Raw genomic sequence first — 19196 nt, forward strand, 5'->3', positions numbered from 1 at the left:
AATCTGCTCAACTGCTAGAGGATACTCCACCTGTTAGGGAGCAGATCCCTGAAGTGAGATGGAGCACGGCAGAGCTGAGGCCGGGGCGAGGACGTGAACACCGCGTCCACGCGTTTGGAGGGAACAACTAGCTGTATACTCAGCTCACTGAACGTCACAAACTCCGCGAACGCCCGGCCTGAGCCCCAGGCCCACAACGCGCACGCGCAGCATACAGCCGCCGCTACGCAGGCGCACTGCAGCCTTGAGCCGGTCAAAGCCGGGACAGGTGCCCCTGCGAGCGGGCGCGCGCGCGTTCTCGGGAGCGCGGGAAACGGGGTGCGCGCTATGGAGAGGCGCTTAGCTGAGTTCCGGGAGGCCCGGAAGCGCGCCGGGCTGGCGGCCGAACCCAGCACTTCGAGGCAGCGTGCACAAACCTCGGGAGAGAAGGCGGAAGCAGCTGCGACTCCAAAGGCAGCCCCAGGCTGGCTAAAACGGTTCCTGGTTTGGAAACTGAGGCCCGCGAGTGCCCAGGCCCAGCCCAACCTCGCTCAGGTGAGAGAAACGAGGCCTCACCCCCGGGTACCTGGCTTGTGAGCCGCCGACTTGGCCTCTCGGGCAGCTCCGCCGAGGCCCTGCCGAGGCCCCGCCCCGCCACCACGTGGTGGCAACACCCCCAGCCCCCCACCTCGTCGCGTCAAGAAGCAGCCCGCCCAGCCAGCCACGCTCCTTCCATAGCTTCCCAGCCGGGCCTTCGGTGGCGGGGCGGGGCTGCTGGCGTCTCCCGCCAGCTCGGGGGCGGGCCCTCGCGTCTCCAGCCTCTCGCCTGGGGCCTGATGAGTGGCTTCCACGTTTTCCTTCCAGCCCGAGACCCACGCAGCTCCGACTCCAGGTTTGAAGGGAGGGTCTAGGATCCTGGAAGAAAGGACCTCTGCCCTTGTGTTATTCACAGCGAGTTGCGTTATCGTTGTGCCCCCGGTGGCTTTGGGAAACCTCTCCACAATGGTGTTGAGTCACAGCCCTCTGCTAATGGAGGGTAAAAGGTCTAATTGGATTCTGATAAAAAGTGGCAGTAATTAAAGTTTCATTTGAGTTCGCATCTGGGCCACATGCAGCCAGTCACCCCGATAGCCTGCGCTTTAGAAATGGCATTTGAATACAGAATTCGCAAAAGTGTGGTAACTGTGACTGCCGTGGTGGCATGTACCTTTGTCTCACTGTTGAACTAGCAAGCCCTATTCAAGTTTAACAATGAATGTTCAAGGCGAAGACAATATATAGATTAGTATGATATCCTTTTCACCCTGTGAGTCTTTGGTAATTTCCTATTCACGTCTCAGTATCTTCGTTTTCACTCATGAGTAAGGTGGCAAGGTGATGACTTGAGTGTGAGATTGGAGCATCTATGTGAGAATACAGGACAAAACATCAAGGGGATATCTGTGCTGTGAGACAATCTGTGACATGGCCTCTGTCCCTCCCAAGTGCAGTAACAGCCAAAAATTCCTTTTGAAAATTAAAATGTACCTTACTCTTAAAATTACTTCAGTTCATCTATCACTGGACCACATCTGGTTTTAAGGATTTTTTTTTTTTTTTGTAATCAAGGAGAGCTTACTGTTACTCAGTTTGGATTAGATACTATTCTCCATGACACTCAGGGTTCCAACTGACTTGTAGAAAGTGAGTGCAGCAGGTTTCAAACAATCCATTTCCTTGCATGCAGTTTGTCTCAGGATGACTTTATTGTTGATTAGAACTCACTGTGCACAATTGCTTAGGATTTTATTTATTTTAAAATAAATTTATTTATTTATTTTATTTTTGGCTGTGTTGGGTCTTAGTTGCTGCGCATGGGCTTTCCCCTGTTGGGGCGAGCAGGGGCTACTCTTTGTGGCTTCTCCTTGCGGTGGCTTCTCCTGTTGTGGAGCACAAGCTCTAGGCACGTGGGCTCAGTAGTTGTGGCTTGCGGGCTCTTGAGCACAGGCTCAGCAGCTGTGATGCACGGACTTAGTTGCTCCATGGTATGTGGGATCTTCCCGGACCAGGGCTCGAACCCATGTCTCCTGAATTGGCAGGCGGATTCTTAACCACGGCGCCACCAGGGAAGTCCCTGGTTAGGATTTTAGAATCCATTTCCTCTATCTCTTTTCCTCTCCCAGTTACATTGTAGTCCACACAATGAGGTTTTGACTGTATGTCTCATTTCCAAAGGAATATGAGATCATTGAGTTGGATCCAGAGAAGCTGAACTTGGAGAAAGTTTTCATTATTAAAAACCCAAAAGCTGATGGCCTGACAAAGGGATGAGAGGAAATGCTGGACCTCCAGTGCTTCTTATTAATTACTCTGTTTTTTCATGAGGAACTTTGAAGCTCATTTTCATTGACTCAGCTACCATTCCTGGGTTTGTTCTGGTGTGAAATTCTCATTAAACTGCTTTTTTTCTCCCCTAATTTATAATCTATCTCTACCTAATAATTTAGGTGGCACACAGTGGCTTGTCAGAGATTTCTTTAACCTTCTGTTTCTAATTGCTTCTTTTTACTGGCCATTGACAAGGAAGCATCCACCTCCTTCCCTCACTCTCGAATTTAGTTTGGGGAAAAGCAGTCCACTAAAATAAAATATTTCTTTCTGTGACAAGCGTCTACCACATTAGGACAGATATGCCTGTAACTTTAAAAAAATCCTGCCAAGCCCCCCACCCAACCCCCATCTCCCTCCCAGGCCCCCAATGCACCATCTAGCCCCAAGGTCCATTGCCCACAGTCATCCTGCAATTCCTCCCCTCCAAGCCTTGCCTCAGGTTGGCCCACTGCTCAAATGCTCTCCTTCTTTGGCGTCACCTGGCCAAGCACAGCCTTTGCCTCACCCCCTCAAATCCAGGAGTCATCTTTTAACGTTTCCCTTTCCCCCATCAGCATTCATTGATTCAGTATAATCCTCTCATGTGCCCACTGTGTTCCAGCTGCTTTCCTGTATCCCAGGAGACAGTGTGATAAAGACAAAGCCCTGCTCTCACAGAACTTGCCTTCGAGTTGAAAGAACAGAATGATGAATGCTACAAAAAGGTGGGGGGGGGGGGCCCTGGGTGCTGTGATAGCGAATCGGGGGTGAGGGATGCAGAGTGCCACTTTAAATTGGGTGGGCAGGGAGGACTCACTGAGGAGGTGACCTCACCATTTTCATAAGAAGGAGCCACTTTTGCAGAAACCTGGGACAGGCCAAGGGTCCATGTGGTGACATTGTTACTGAGGTTTGTAGAAGAGGGAGCCAGCCAGGTGGTGTGAGAGGAAGGGGCTTTCCTCTCAGAGGGAACCACGAGTGCAAAGGCCCTGAGGTGGGAAGCAGCTTGGCATTCAAGGAACGGAATTCCCTTCCCTAAACTGCACCATATGTGCTGTGGTGACTGTGGTGACCACAAACGCTTCCACACACAGCTTTTACAGCAGAAGGCACACTGGTTCTAAAACAAATGCCAAACGAGGCAGAGGAATTTCCTTATCCCCCCTCTTTGTTTGTTCCCTTTTCCAGTTCATTTAACCCCCTACCCCACCTCATCTCCTTCTAGCTCTCTAACCCTTCCCCTTACCACCCCCCATAAAGGCCCTAATTAAGTAAAAAGGGCTCTGGAGGGAGATCATCCTAGGATGCTAGACCAAACTCATCTCTGCCTGTCACCAGCCGTGTGACTTTAGGGGAGTTGCTTACACCTCAGAGTTTTCTTATCAGTAAATTGGGAATAATAATACCTGCTTGCTGGATTACAGATCAGGCATCTTGAAGGCACTCAGTAAATGGTGGCCGTAGCATTATTCTTGTTATACTCCTTCAATAATAAAATGAATTCAGTCTACTGTGAGTTTCAAGTCGTACACATTTAAGATGTATTCTGTATCCATCATTTCTCTCCGTCTTCCATGTCACCACCCTGATCTCTGCCTGATCGTGTCTTGCTGGGCCTCCTGCATGAGCTACTAACAATTTCCTTTCTTCTACTCTTGCAGCCCATTTTCTGCCTGGCAGCCAGAGCAGTCTTAAATATTAATCAGATTGTATTAGTTCCCTGCTAAGACCTTCAGTGATTTCCCTATTGTGCACACTGGTTACATCTGAAAGGGACATTTATTTGTTTAATAAATGTGTGTGTGTGTGGGGGGGGGGTTGTTGATTATATGTGAAGAACCTTTCCAATCTAATTGAAAAGGTAATAATTACAATATTGATACTAAAAATCAAGGGTTGAACAATTATAGAATTTCTGAAGCAACATAAATCAGATGACCTGTATTTTTAATTGAGACCAAATAATATTTGTGGTCCCTTTTCAATTGCCATGTGAAGGATAAGAGATATAATTGAATAAATGAGCTAAAAGTCTGCTATGTATTGAGAACTTATGTGTGGGGTACTGTGTTTGGCTCTGGAGACACCAGAAGATAATAAATGGTAGCTTGGGGCCTCGTGCAGCAATCTAGGGACACATGTGACCTGTATTAAAAGAGAGACACTTGAATGACGAATAGTTTGGTGCTGAGAAACAGCCATTCAGAACTCTAGGTGGCAGAGGGGACACCCTCCTTGATGGCCCAGGAGGTCGGGGCATATACAGTTCACCAGTCATGCTTGCCTGGAGGAAGCAAGTTGCTGAGGAATGGAGAGGACGCAGAGGCTATTCCTGGCCACCAAGGGGCAATGTCTCTGGGTCCTAAGACCAGTTGAACTGGAGTAGAGTGTTCATTTATAGAGCAATAGATGGTGGATCATGTTGTTCAGAAAATTTTTAGACCACTGTTTTACAAACTGCAAGTCATGACTCATTAGTGGGTGGTGAAATCAATTTAGAGGATCTAGTCCTCTGTTAAAACTAAATTAAAAAAAATAGAATAGAAAACCAAAGCTTCATATGTAAGGAAGTTATTTGTTGATTTGTGACCTTTTTTTCCCCTGATATATATGTGTGGGGTTGCAGTACAAAACGTATTTCTTATTGTGGGTCATACCCAAAAAAGTTTGCAGAATACTGGACTGGAGATCAAGCACCCTAAAGCTCCTTAAGTACCTGTGTCTCCCATTAGCACACAGCGCAGGGGCCTGTGTACTGGCATTTCTGTCTGTTGAGTGAATGCAAGGCCTTGGATTCCAGCCCAAGGAGTTTAAATTTTAACCTGTAGGCAATAAAAATTTGTCAGAGGTTTGTGAGCAGGGGGTTGATGGGTGTTTTAGCAGATCCATTTAGCAGCTGCACATAGGATGGTTTGGGGAGGGAAGAGTTAGGAGGTGGGGAGTCCAGTTAGGAGATCCTGGGGGTGTGTAGGATGGTCACAGGGGATGGAAAGGTTGTGGCTATAACAGTGACTTTCTTTTTAATGTGTGGAAGGGATTTTTGTTTCCTGTTTCTGGTGTAGTCTTCGTTTTAGAATCATGTAACTCAACAAAATTTTAGCTCGTCTAGACAAAGCAGCAAACATATATTGATTCTGTGTGGGAAGCGTGTGGTCACTGCCTTATCAATTACGGGGGAGTCTCTGTACCAGGCAAAAATTAGCTCCTGTTAGCAACAGATTAATCGGAGGAAATGTCTGCCTCAGATGGGAATCCCTCTGAACGCTGTTAAGGATTTCATCAGCTCACATCTCACTGATCAGTTTTGATTCTGTTGGAGCAGAATGCATAGGAGCTCTTTGGAGATGGTTGTCTTAGAGAGCAGGGCCAGAAAATAGACACAGATGAGCCGGAAGCCTTTCCCGAGCAAGGACAGCTGTCTCTCCAGATCGGTTTTGATCCTCCCGGCCCCACTGCCCATTATTCTTACTTTGGTTTGTTTGTGTGTGTCCTAGGGAGCGGCTCGGCCTGGGGGCCGCGCGTCACAGCCACCGGGGAATCCAGCCGAGCGTCCGCCGGCCCCGACCCCGCAGGACCAGTCTCTCCTGACCAACATCACCTTCTTGAAGGTGCTCCTCTGGTTGGTCCTGCTGGGACTGTTTGTGCAACTGGAATTTGGCCTGGCCTATTTTGTCCTGTCCCTCTTCTACTGGATGTATGTGGGGACACGAGGCCCCGAGGAGAAGACGGAGGGGGAGAAGAGCGCGTACTCCGTGTTCAACCCGGGCTGCGAGGCCATCCAGGGTACCCTGACTGCCGAGCAGCTGGAGCGCGAGCTGCACTTGCGACCCCTGCAGGGGAGATAGGACCAGCCCTGCTGTCGGCTGGCCTCCCAAGGTCCTTTCATCCCTGGGGCACCGACTTGTGGGTTTGACTAAGGACAGCTTGCGGGTCAGTTCTGTGACCCCGCAATTCCACACTCTTTCCCCGATCTCCTGCTGCAGTTTTATATCAGAAGTTCTTTTTGGTTTTGGTGAAACTCCCAGGAAGACATTCACTGTGGGTCTGATGCAATTTATAAAAAGAGAGACGCTTAAGAAAGGAGACCTGTTTGTCTCTTTATTTGAGAGAGGTGATTTTTAGAGCACTAAGAGGGCATTGGGGAGATAACTTTAAAATACCCAGCTGTTTGAAGTAATCGTTTGGTACATCAAGACTGTATAAAGTAAATATTCTCTTTAAATCTTTTTAAAATTAATTTATTTTTCATTGAAGTATAGTTGATTTATAATGTTGTGTTAGTCTCAGGTGTTCAGCAAAATGTTTCAGATATCTATTCTTCTTCAGATTCGTTTCCCATATAGGTTATTATAAAATATCGAGTATAGTTCCCTGTACTACACAGTAGGTCCTTGTTGTTTATCTATTTTATATATAGTAGTATGTATCTGCTAATTCCAAATTCCTACTTTATCCCTTCCCCCCGACCTTTCCCCTTTGGTAACCATAAATTTGTTTTCTATGTCTGTGAGTCTGTTTCTGTAAATAAGTTCATTTGTATCATTTTTTAGATTCCACATATAAGTGATAGCATATGGTATTTGTCTTTCTCTTTCTGACTTAACTTCACTTAGTATGATAATCTCTAGGTCCATCCATCCATGTTGCTGCAATGGCATTATTTCATTCCTTTTTATGGCTGAGTAGTAGTCCATTGTGTGTATATATATCACATCCTCTTTATCCATTCCTCTGTTGATGGACAATTAGGTGGCTTCCATGTCTTGGCTATTGTAACTAGTGCTGCAGTGAAGAAGGGTGTAGTGTGTGTATCTTTTTGTTGTTGTTGTTGTTTTGTTTGTTTTTTTTGAATTTTATTTTATTTTTTTATACAGCAGGTTCTTATTAGTTATCCATTTTATACGTATTAGTATATATATGTCAATCCCAATCTCCCAATTCATCACAGCACCACCACCGCTTCCCGCCGCTTTCCCCCCTTGGTGTCCATACATTTGTTCTCTACATCTGGGTCTCAGTTTCTGCCCTGCAAACCAGTTGATCTGTACCATTTTTCTAGGTTCCACATATATGCGTTAATATATGATATTTGTTTTTCTCTTTCTGACTTACTTCACTCTGTATGACAGTCTCTAGATTCATCCATGTCTCTACAAATGACCCAATTTCGTTCCTTTTTATGACTGAGTAATATTCTATTGTATATATGTACCACATCTTCTTTATCCATTCATCTGTGGATGGGCATTTAGGTTGCTTCCATGACCTGGCTATTATAAGTAGCGCAGCAGTGAACATTGGGGTACGTGTGTCTTTTTGAATTATGGTTTTCTCTGGGTATATGCCCAGTAGTGGGATGGCTGGGTCATATGGTAATTCTATTTTTAGTTTTTTAAGGAACCTCCATACTGTTCTCCATAGTGGCTGTATCAATTTACATTCCCACCAACAGTGCAAGAGGGTTCCCTTTTCTCCAAACTCTCTCCAGCATTTGTTGTTTGTAGATTTTCTGAGGATGCCCATTCTAACTGGTGTGAGGTGATACCTCATTGTAGTTTTGACTTGCATTTCTCTAATAATTAGTGATGTTGAGCAGCTTTTCATGTGCTTCTTGGCCACCTGTATGTCTTCTTTGGAGAAATGTCTATTTAGGTCTTCTGCCCATTTTTGGATTGAGTTGTTTGTTTTTTTGATATTGAGCTGCATGAGCTGTTTATATATTTTGGAGATTAATCCTTTGTCCATTGATTTGTTTGCAAATATTTTCTCCCATTCTGAGGATTGTCTTTTCATCTTGTTTGTAGTTTCCTTTGCTTTGCAGAAGCTTTTAAGTTTCATTAGGTCCCATTTGTTTATTTTTGTTTTTATTTCCATTACTCTAGGAGGTGGATCAAAAAAGATCTTGCTGTAATTTATGTCAAAGAGGGTTCTTCCTATGTTTTCCTCTTCCTATGTTTTCCTCTAAGAGTTTTATAGTGTCCGGTCTTACATTTAGGTCTCTAATCGCATGTATCTTTTTGAATTATTGTTTTCTCCAGGTATATGCCCAGGATTGGGATTGCAGGATCATATAGCAACTCTATTTTTAGTTTTTTTGTTTTTTGTTGTGTTTTTTATGGTACACGGGCCTCTCACTGTTGTGGCCTCTCCCGTTGCGGAGCACAGGGTCCGGATGCGCAGGCTTAGCAGCCATGGGTCACAGGCCCAGCCGCTCCGCAGCATGTGGGATCTTCCCGGACTGGGGCATGAACTCATGTCCCCTGCATCGGCAGGCGGACTTTCAACCACTGTGCCACCAGGGAAGCCCTATTTTTAGTTTTTGAGGAACCTCCGTACTGTTTTCCATAGTGGCTGCACCAATTTACATTCCCAACAACAGTGTAGGACGGTTCCCTTTCCTCCACACCCTCTCCAGCATTTATTATTTGTAGACTTTTTGATGATGGCTTTTCTGACCAGTGTGAGGTGATACCTCACTGTAGTTGGTGTTTTTTTTTTTTAATTTATTTTTGGCTGTGTTGGGTCTTCGTTTCTGTGCGAGGGCTTTCTCTAGTTGCGGCAAGCGGGGGCCACTCTTCATTGCGGTATGCGGGCCTCTCACTATCGTGGCCTCTTTTGTCGTGGAGCACAGGCTCCAGACGCGCAGGCTCAGTAGTTGTGGCTCACGGGCCTCATTGCTGCACGGCATGTGGGATCTTCCCAGACCAGGGCTCGAACCTGTGTCCCCTGCATTAACAGGCAGATTCTCAACCACTGCGCCACCAGGGAAGCCCCGTCATTGTAGTTTTGATTTGCATTTCTCTAATAATTAGTGATGTTGAGCATCTCTTCATGTGCCTTTTGGCCATCTGTATGTCTTCTTTGGAGAAAAGTCTTTTTAGATCTTCTACCCAGTTTTTGATTGGATTGTTTGTTTTTTTGATATTGAGCTGCATGAGCTGTTTTATATTTTGCAGATTAATCCATTGTCAGTTGCATCGTTTGCAAATATTTTCTCCCATTCTGGAGGTTGTCTTTTTGTTTTGTTTATGGTTTCCTTTGCTGTGCAAAAGATTTTAAGTTTAATTAGGTCCTGTTTATTTTTGTTTTTATTTCCATTATTGTAGGTGATGGACCTAAAAAGATATTGCTGCGACTTATGTCAGAGAGTGTCCTGCCTATGTTTTACTTTAGGAGATTTATAGTATCTGGTTTTACGTTTAGGTGTTTAATCCATTTTCAGTTTATTTTTGTGTATGGTGTTAGAGGATGTTTTAATTTCATTCTTTTACAGGTAGCTGTCCACTTTTCCCAGCACCACTTATTGAAGAGACTGTCTTCTCTGTTGTACATTCTTGCTTCCTTTGTCATAGATTAATTGACCATGGGTGTATAGATTTATTTCTGGGCTTTCTATCCTATTCCATTGAGCTATATTTCTGTTTTTGTGCCAGTACCATGCTCTTTTGATTACTGTAGCTGTGTAGTATAGTCTGAAGTCAGGGAGACTGATTCCTCCAGCTTTCTTTTTCTTTCTCAAGATTGCTTTGGTTTTTTGGGGTCTTTTGTGTTTCCATACAAATTTTATTTTATTTTTTGTTCTAGTTCTGTGAAAAATGCCATTGGTAATTTGATAGGGATTGCATTGAATCTGTAGATTGCCATGGGTAGTATAGTCATTTTGACAGTATTGATTCTTCCAATCCAAGAACATGGTGTATCTTTCCATTTGTTTGTGTCATCTTTGATTTCTTTCTTCAGTGTCTCATAGTTTTTGGAGTACAGGTCTTTTGTCTCCTTAGGTAGGTTTATTCCTAGGTATTTTATTCTTTTTGATGCAGTGGTAAATGGGATTGTTTCCTTAATTTCTCTTTCTGATCTTTTGTTGTTAGGGGTAGAAACGCAACAGATTTCTGTGTATTAATATTGTATCCTACAACTTTACTGAATTCATTGATGAGCTCTAGTAGTTTTCTGGTAGTGTCTTTAGGATTTTCTGTGTATAGTATCATGTCATTTGCAAACAGTGACAGTTTTACTTCTTTTCCACTTTGGATTCCTTTTATTTCTTTTCTTCTTTGATTGCTGTGTCTAGGACTTCCAATACTGTGTTGAACAAAAGTGGTGAGAGTGGGCATCCTTGTCTTGTTCCTGATCTTAGAGGAAATGCTTTCAGCTTTTCACCTTGAGTATGATGTTAGCTGTGGGTTTGTCATATATGACCTTTATTCTGTTGAGGTAGTTTCCCTCTATACCCACTTTCTGGAGAGTTTCTTTTGGTTTTTTAAAATCATAAAGGGATGTTAAATTTTACCAGAAACTTTTTGTGCATCTATTGAGATGATCATATGGTTTTTATTCTTCAACTTGTTAATGTGGTGTATCATACTGATTGATTTGCAGATATTGAAAAATCCTTGCATCCCTGGGATAAATCCTACTTGATCATGGTGTATGATCTTTCTAATGTATTGTTGGACTCAGTTTGCTATTATTTTGTTGAGGATTTTTGCATCTGTGTTCATGAGTGATATTAGCCTGTAATTTTCTTTTTTTGTGGTATCTTTGTCTGGTTTTGGTATCAGGGTGTTGGTGATCTCATAGAGTGAGTTTGGAAGTGTTCCTTTCTCTGCAATTTTTTGGAATAGTTCCAGAAGGATAGGTGTTAACTCTTCTCGAAATGTTTGGTAGAATTCTCCTGTGAAGCCATCTGGTCCTGGACTTTTGTTTATTGGGAGTTTTTAAATCACAGATTCAATTTCAGTACTTGTAATTAGTCTGTTCATATTTTCTGTTACTTCCTGGTTCAGCCTTGAGAGATTGTACCTTTCTAAGAATTTGTCCATTTCTTCTAGGTTGTCCATTTTATTGGAATATAGTTGCCCATAGTGGTCTCTTACGGTCCTTTGTATTTCTATGGTGTTGGTTGTAACTTCTTTTTCATTTCTAATTTTATTAATTTGGGCCCTCTCCCGTTTTTTCTTGATGAGTCTTGCTAAAGGTTTATCAATTTTGTTTATCTTTTCAAAGAACCAGCTTTTAGTTTTATTGATTTTTTCTATTGTTTTTTTAGTCTCTACTTCATTTATTTCTCTCTGATCTTTATGATTTATTCCCTTCTACTAACTTTGGGTTTTGTTTGTTCTTCTTTCCATCGTTGCTTTAGATGTAAGGTTAGGTTGTTTATTTGAGACTTTTCTTGTTTCCTGAGGTAAGCTTGTATTGCTATAAACTTCTGTCTTAGAACTGCTTTTGCCGTGTCCCATAGGTTTTGGATTGTTGTGTTTTCGTTTTCATTTGTCTCTAGGTATTTTTTGATTTCCTCTTTAATTTCTCCAGTGACCCATTGGTTATTTAGTAGCATATTTTTTAGCCTCCACATGTTCGTGTTTATCGCAGGTTTTTTCTCGTAGTTGATTTCTAATCTCATAGCATTGTGGTCAGAAAAGATGCTTGATTTGATTTCAGTTTTCTTAAATTTACCAAGGCTTGCTTTGTGGCCCAGCATGTGATCTATCCTGGAGAATGTTCCATGTGCACTTGAAAAGAATGTGTATTCTGCTGCTTTTGGATGGAACGCTCTATACATATCAATTAAGTCCATCTGCTCTAATGTGTCATTTAAGGCCTGGGTTTCCTTATTGACTTTATATCTCAATGATATGTCCATTGATGTAAGTGGGGTGTTAAAGTCTCCCAGAATTTCTTATATATGTTAACATTTGCCTTATATATTGCCATATATAATTTACACCTTATATATTGAGGTGCCTTATATAATATTTGCTTTATATGTTGAGGTGCTCCTATGTTGGGTGCATGTATATTTACAATTGTTATATCTTCTTGGATTGATCCCTTTATCTTTATGGAGAGTCCTTCTTTGTCTCTTGTAACAGTCTTTATTTTGAAGGCTCTTTTGTCTGATATGAGCATTGCTACTCTTTTGGTTTCCATTTGCGTGGAATACCTTTTTCCATCCCCTCACTTTCAGTCTGTATGTGTTTCTAGATCTGAAGGGGGGCTCTTGTAAACAGCATGTATACGGGTCTTGTTTTTGTATCCATTCAGCCAGTCTATGTCTTTTGGTAGGAGTATTTAATCTGTTTACATTTAAGGTAGTTATCGATATGTATGTTCTTATTGCCATTTTGTTAATCGTTTTGGATTTGTTTTTGTAGGTCTTTTTTCTCCCTTTCCTCTTTTGTTCTCTTCTCTTGTGATTTGATAATTATTTTCAGTGTTGTGTTTGGATTCCTTTTTCTTCTTTGTGTGTATATTACAGATTATTGGTTTGCAGTTACCATGAGTTTTTGATATAGAAGTCTGTATAAATACATGATGTTTTAAGTTGCTGATCTCTTAATTTCAAATGCATTTCAAATATCCTGCATTTGTACTCTGTTCCTCTCATGATTGCTGGCTTTGATATCATGTTTGTGTGTGGATAATTTCCGGCCTTTACTGTATGTTTGCCTTTACCAGTGAGCTCTCCCGTTTCGTAATTTTCTTGTTTCCAGTTGTGGGCTTTTCTACCTAGAGAAGTTCCTTTAGCATTTGTTTTAAAGCTGGTTTGGTGGTGCTGAATTCTTTTAACTTTTGCTTATCTGTAAAGCTTTTGATTTCTCCATCAATCCAAATGAGAGCCTTGCTGGGTAGAGTATTCTTGGTTGTAGATTTTTTCCTTTTATCACTTTAAATATATAGTTGTGATTTTGGTATGCTTGTGAGAGGAGGTGAGCTCAAAATCCTCCTACTCTGCCACCTTGTCCCTCTTTAAGTCTTTTCATATCATATTTATTTTTCCTGAAAAGTTTAAGTTGGAAGTGTCTGGGATTTTGGGGTTTTGGGTTTTTTTTTTCTTTCTGCCTGAAGTCTTGCTTTTTTGGTCATCAGTGCTATTGAAACATGTGCTTTTCAGAAACAGGCCCCCATCGCCCATCCCCATTTTCCATGCTCCTCAGTTATTCTGCCGCCACACAGTGAAGGAAGATTAGAGAAGGCAGGGTTCTAACTGCCAAGTGTGGGGAGTGATTTCACAAAGTCAACATTGGTAGATATGGTAAGTGGCTACTAATGATGAATTCAGCAAGAAGAAATTCTTGAGTATGTACAAAGGGGAGCTCTGAAAGTGGAGCTCCTGATTTATTGGCTGCTTGAGTTGTTTCTTATATTCTAAAGACTTTAGAGTGAGCAGTGCCTTTGACCGTGGGCCTCTGGTGGGAAGTTATGTAAATAGTGGTAATCAGCCATGCTTCGTGTTCCTGCCTCTTCCAGTGTGAAGTTAGAGTTTGGGCTCATTAAAATTGGGCAAAGCAAACCATTGAATACTTTTTTTTTTTGTTTTACTAGTCATACTGATTAGTAAGAGGACTCAAGCTTTAAAGCAATAGTTTTTTTTCCAAATTTCAGATATTAAGAAATTAATGTCTCCTCAGTAGGTTTTCAGCTTCAGAATTCAGTTATTAATTCTTATACTGTGAAAGTAACTTTATTGTCTAGGAGACGTTACTAAATAATGGTCGTCTATTTTCTTTTTTTATTCTTGTCTGATTTACTTATAGTAAAATCTTAATTTAAATTTAACTTTTATTCATTGAATGCCAGCACTCTTCTAGGTGCTTGAGATATAATAATTTTTAAAAAGCAGGCATTTTCCCAGTTCTTGGAGCATATATTCTAACTGGGAATGGGGTGGTGGACACAATAAAACAAGCAATGCCAGTAATTGAGTGAGATGTTTTAGTTGTATCAGTAGAAGGCCTGCAGAGCAGATGTTCTCATGAATCACACTTTGTAGACAACTAACCCCATGTGTTTCAGCCCATGTTGAAAATTTACATGCACTGCTCCTCTCTACCCCCTTGCTGACTGGGAGTTTGACTGTCTTTCAGAGTCATCCCTTGAGCTGAAGTTTCCTGTAGCTCATAAAGAAGTCTTTTCGTCTGTGACTCCTGTGTGAACTGGACCTGTAGAAAGTATGGGAAACAGATGAATCTCTGTTAAACGTGCAAGTTTCTATTGTATTTGCGGTACATGATTTTGTCTCCTGATTTATTTTCTTAAGGCTTTCTCCATCTCCTTGATATTTTACTTGGACTTTTCCATTTCATAAAAGCCAGATACCAAGAAGAAATATCCTTCCTTGATCAAGGTTCACTGCAAAGCCTAGGGCAATAAATACCGTACTAGGAAAGAATTAATTTGTATTTTAAAAAATGTATAATTCAAACTTTTACCTAAAACGAAGTGCCCGTAACTCTGAATTAGGAACATTTGGTCCAATTATTAATCCCAGCAAAGTAGAGACTTCTCTTAAGGACAGAAGAGACTCAATTTAGGAGCAGACCTCTCTAGCATTCTTTGAAAATGTAGCCATTTATAACAAGGTGGAGCCTGGATTGCCTTAAGCCCACCTTTCATGGGATTTTCTGTGAGTGATTTGTCAACTCTCCTTGCTCACCTCTTCCCAGAGGTTGCATGTAAGGACAGCATTAACTTCTAGGAAAAGTGGGGTGTGAACCAATTAAATGCCTGACAGGGAAGAAAGGAAAGGATGCTATGTGTTTGCTGTTCTCATCAGCCCTTTAAGCTTTAGGTGCAGTCTTGATTTCCTGAATTTAATTAATTTATTTATTTTTGCTGTGTTGGGTCTTTGTTTCTGTGCGAGGGCTTTCTCTAGTTGTGGCAAGCGGGGACCACTCTTCATCGCGGTGTGCGGGCCTCTCACTATCGCGGCCTCTCGTTGCGGAGCACAGGCTGCAGACGCACAGGCTCAGTAGTTGTGGCTCACGGGTCTAGTTGCTCCACGGCATGTGGGATTCTCCGAGACCAGGGCTCGAACCTGCGTCCCCTGCATTAGCAGGCAGATTCTCAACCACTGCGCCACCAGGGAAGCCCCAATTTCCTGAATTTAGAAAGGCCTATTGATCTCAGAATTTCCACTCAGGGCCTGACCATTAGCCCAGCAAGCAGCTTCCATTAAAGGCTGCTTTGTCATCGGGGAACAGAGACCCCAGAGATGCATTCAGTCTCTATGACAGCTGTGTGCACAGATGAGGTTGTCTCTGAGTCTTGCAAGTAAACTGGTTTTTGCTTTTATTTACATTATCCCATCTTGCCTAATCACAGGGACTTTTAAATGAGCCTCTAACTACTTATAGGGCTAGAAGAGCCCCCAAAATGCCATCAAATGTACCCCCCCGCGCCTTAGGCAGGTCTGCATTCATTGCTGACTAACATTTTTTTCCCTAGTGATCCCTAAAGAAGAATCCAGGTACAAGGTTCAGGCACTTCTTAGGAAGTTCTTTACTGAAAGAACTCAGGCCACCCCAGGTTATTTTTTCTTATTCTAATCTCAGTGGACACAGAGCATCCTCTGGACTGGTAAACCGTTACTCAGTTCTCACTTAGTCCTTTCTGTTCTTCAGGCTAAATCATCCAGTTGTACCTCTGGGACAATCACTTTCAAGCTAGCCCTGACCCATTCTGCAGGTGCAAGGTCTGGGTGGCAGTAAGTGTCCCAGTTGGTGGGTGCAGTGACTTTTCTCAAAACCTCTGGCTTTTTACCAGTGATAATTTATGCATGTATATTTTGTGCTATTGGGATTGTGCTGTGAGTCTAGTGTTTTCCACATTTTCCTTTTGACTGATCTGTGCATTAAGATTAGGCTCACAGGCTCTGTGCTAAAAAAAACAAAAAAACTAGGAAGTTACACAATTGGCAGAATCAGTGATCCTCAGTTGGGCAGAAGAAAGTAAAATTCTAACTGTGTGTTTTTGTCTCCTGCCACTCACACTATTAACCTATTTATCAGCAAATATGTGTAGGTGCTCTGAGCCTGGTGCTGCTGGGGACACGTAGATGAGCCTCTCCAATCTGTGTCCACTGTAAGAGCCAGGATGCAGGGTGGAGCTGGGATGCCATGGAGCATCGTGCCACCAGGGGGTAGCATAGAACTGCTGCTCTAAGTCGGTCCCTTTACCTCACAATTTATGTAATGTAGAAAACCCATTGGGATATTTATCTGAACCGTTTGCACTGCTTTTTCAGACTTTCTTTTCACTTTAACATTCACGGAGGAAGGGGCTCATCAGAGGTCCTGGGAAAGGCAGAGAAAGCTATCAGAGTGATTTATACGCATACTTTAAAATAAAACATCCCCTCTCTACACTCAGCAGGCAGCATTGCAGTTGAGGGGGTCAGCGCTGGGCTTTTCCACATCTAAGCTTTGTAGGGGGAAAAAGACTAGGAACTTATACAGCTGGCAGAGAAACTCGATCCCTAAGCCAAAGGAAGTCAAATTTGAACTGTATGCTTTGGTTTCTGTCACACGTACTTTTATTTCACAGCATTGGAGCATTGGGTGGATAAAGACTTGGATCTCACTCTCAAAAAGCTGGAAAGAAGACAAGGTGAGTACACAGAGAACCACATTATAAGGCGTATAACATAATACAGATGTTTATAAAGGTATAAGTATGTGCATGTGTGTGTTGGGGGAATAGTCATCAAAAGGAGAGACCACTTTCAAATCTGACTTCTACACTACGTAGGATTGTCACTTTTTATGAAAAATACTACGTTTCCTCAAGTCATGAATGAATGTTTTGGAAAGTGTGGTCTGTGGACCACCTGTATTGGAATCTCCTGTGGTAATGTTAAAATGCAGATTCTAGGGCCCCAACCAGACTCATGACTCAATGTTTGGGGGTAGGACCCCAAGAATTTTCATTTCAACAGCCTCCCTGGGGTTATCTCCAGCTTACTAAAGATCAAGAGCCAATGAAATAAATCATAAATGTTAAAATAGGAAGAAAACTCAGTGATTATTAGAATGAAGCAAAGACAGATGGGTGTGTATTTTAAAAGGGGGCAACAGGCTTGCCATTTTTTTGAACTGTTCATTGGAAAGCAAAACTAGAGAAAAACACACATACGGCTTTTAAACGATTAGGAATTAACTCCCAAGACTATATAATAATAAAAGGTGCTTTATTTTTTGAAGTTTTAAAAAGTTATTACAGAATGAAGCACATGCTTATTTTAGAACACTTTCAAAATATAAAAAGGAACAAAGTATTTAATTTCTGTACTTATATGCATGTGTTCCAGAATTCAAGAGGTCCACAGGATATACAATGAGAAAGCCTCCCTCCCTTCATCATGTTTGTTCTTTCTCAAGCCCACACTTGATAGCACACTCTACAAACGATTCTGCCCTTCGCTTTCCTTTTTAGGAGTTTGGCTTTTATTTACATGCATTTGAAGTTTTATGTAAGAGAATGGCATGATCCAATATCCATTTTTAAAAGGTCACCTGGGCTATCATGTGGAGATGGGATTTTCTGTGTCATTCATTCATTCGTCCATCTGTCCACCCACTCGTCCATCCATCCATTCGTTTACGGAGCACCTTATCTTTTTTTTTTTCCCTATTGGTGAAAACATTTACATATGTTTTATTCAGCCGTCTTTTAAGATTTTCTTAACAAATATTGACGTTATGGCAAAATGATTGGCTTACGAAATATGTTCATACATTCTACTTTTTATGGTTAAGTGGAAGATTTTTTTTTGAGATACATTTTATTTTATTGAGATACATTTTAAAAATTTCATTTCATTAGTTTTTTTAAGTGGAAGATTTAATTGAGGGAAACCAATAATATTAATTATCATGATAATTAAAAACTAAAGCATAATATCCTAAAAATCAACACAACAAAAATTACAAATATTTTAGAAAAGGAACCAAATACTATCAGTAACCATTTGTTTCTAGAACAGATACACTTATGCATTCATTGATTTAACAGTTTTGGACAGCATTTTACTGAATAAAATTTTATTTTTCCCCAAATTCATTCTTTCATCAGTGAAAGAATTACAGTTCACAAATGTGACCAAATCCGGCCTAACAACCTACTAACCAGCACCTGCTTTTTCAACTTATATGAATCTATCATATCTCTCCTAATCTGTTTATCCATCTGTCCATCTGTCTACCTTCTATTTAGCTGTTTGTCTTTGGGTCATGATTTCTTTTTTTTTTTTTTAATATTTATTTATTTTTGACTGTGTCAGGTCTTAGTTGCGGCATGCGTACGGGATCTTTCACTGTGGCATGCAGGATCTTTCATTGCGGCGTGCAGGCTTCTCTCCAGTTGTGGTGTGCAGGCTCCAGAGTGCGTGGGCTCTATAGTTGTGGGGGTCATGCTTTCTTACGAAGAGAATCAAAAGCCTAACACAGTATCTGCTGTGGACTTTGATGGAATACCTTATTTTTACAGGCCTGGTGCTGGGCTCTCAGCACACAAAGAGATAATGCAGACAAAGTTCCTTTTCTCAAGGAGCTCACAGTCAAAGGGGGGAGGCAGCCAATAATCAGACAGTTACAGTACTGCGTGGCGAACCCTTTGAGAGTGTGCTATTTAAAGAAGGGCCAAGCATAGAAAAGGGATATCAAAATACTTATAGAAGCAGGGAGGGCTTCCTGGAAGTGGTGACATGGTGCTGAATTTGAAGGAGCATCAGGTACTCTGCAGGGAAAAAGGGAGGGGAAAGGAGGTAGCATTTCAGTCACAGGAAACCACCTGGGAAAAAGGTGATACTCATGAAGGAGAAGAGCATGCTTGGGAAAAAGTGATGCATCCTGAGGACTTCCATTATTTCTTCCAACTAGTTGTTACATAAGTATGAAAGCTATTGATTTTGGTGTATTAATTTTGTACCAGCTCTTCCCCTTTACTGAATTTTCTTACTAATTATAATTTTCAGTTGGTTCTCCTGGACTTTCCACATAAATAGTTAGATAATTATTTTCTTTTCAGATAATGTAAAATTTAGCTCCTCTTTTCCCGATTTTTATACTTCTTGTTTTTTCTCT

The 19196-nt window shown here is 41.7% G+C and overlaps 1 protein-coding gene across 5 annotated transcripts in view; it reads left to right on the top strand.

Moving 5' to 3' along the window:
* Positions 1–258: 258 nt before the first annotated feature.
* SAYSD1 (SAYSVFN motif domain containing 1) overlaps positions 259–19196 on the top strand; it is a 36914-nt gene continuing 17976 nt past the window's right edge. Inside the window, exons 1-4 of one of the 5 annotated variants that reach the window (XR_014297348.1) lie at positions 259–534; positions 5823–6204; positions 14202–14285; positions 16660–16722. Coding sequence is in view for 2 of the 5 variants with exons in the window: in XM_082664241.1 (XP_082520367.1) it covers positions 328–534; positions 5823–6173 (558 nt within the window). In the remaining 3 variants the exon portion in view is untranslated. Of the gene's footprint in view, positions 535–5822; positions 6643–14201; positions 14319–16659; positions 16723–19196 lie in introns of those variants that run through there. The other 4 variants (XR_014297349.1, XR_014297350.1, XM_082664241.1 and 1 more) reach the window with 4 other exon arrangements.

This window comes from Grampus griseus (genome assembly GCF_964374135.1).
Source record: "Grampus griseus genome assembly, chromosome: 10".
Classification (NCBI taxonomy): Eukaryota; Metazoa; Chordata; class Mammalia; order Artiodactyla; family Delphinidae; genus Grampus; species Grampus griseus.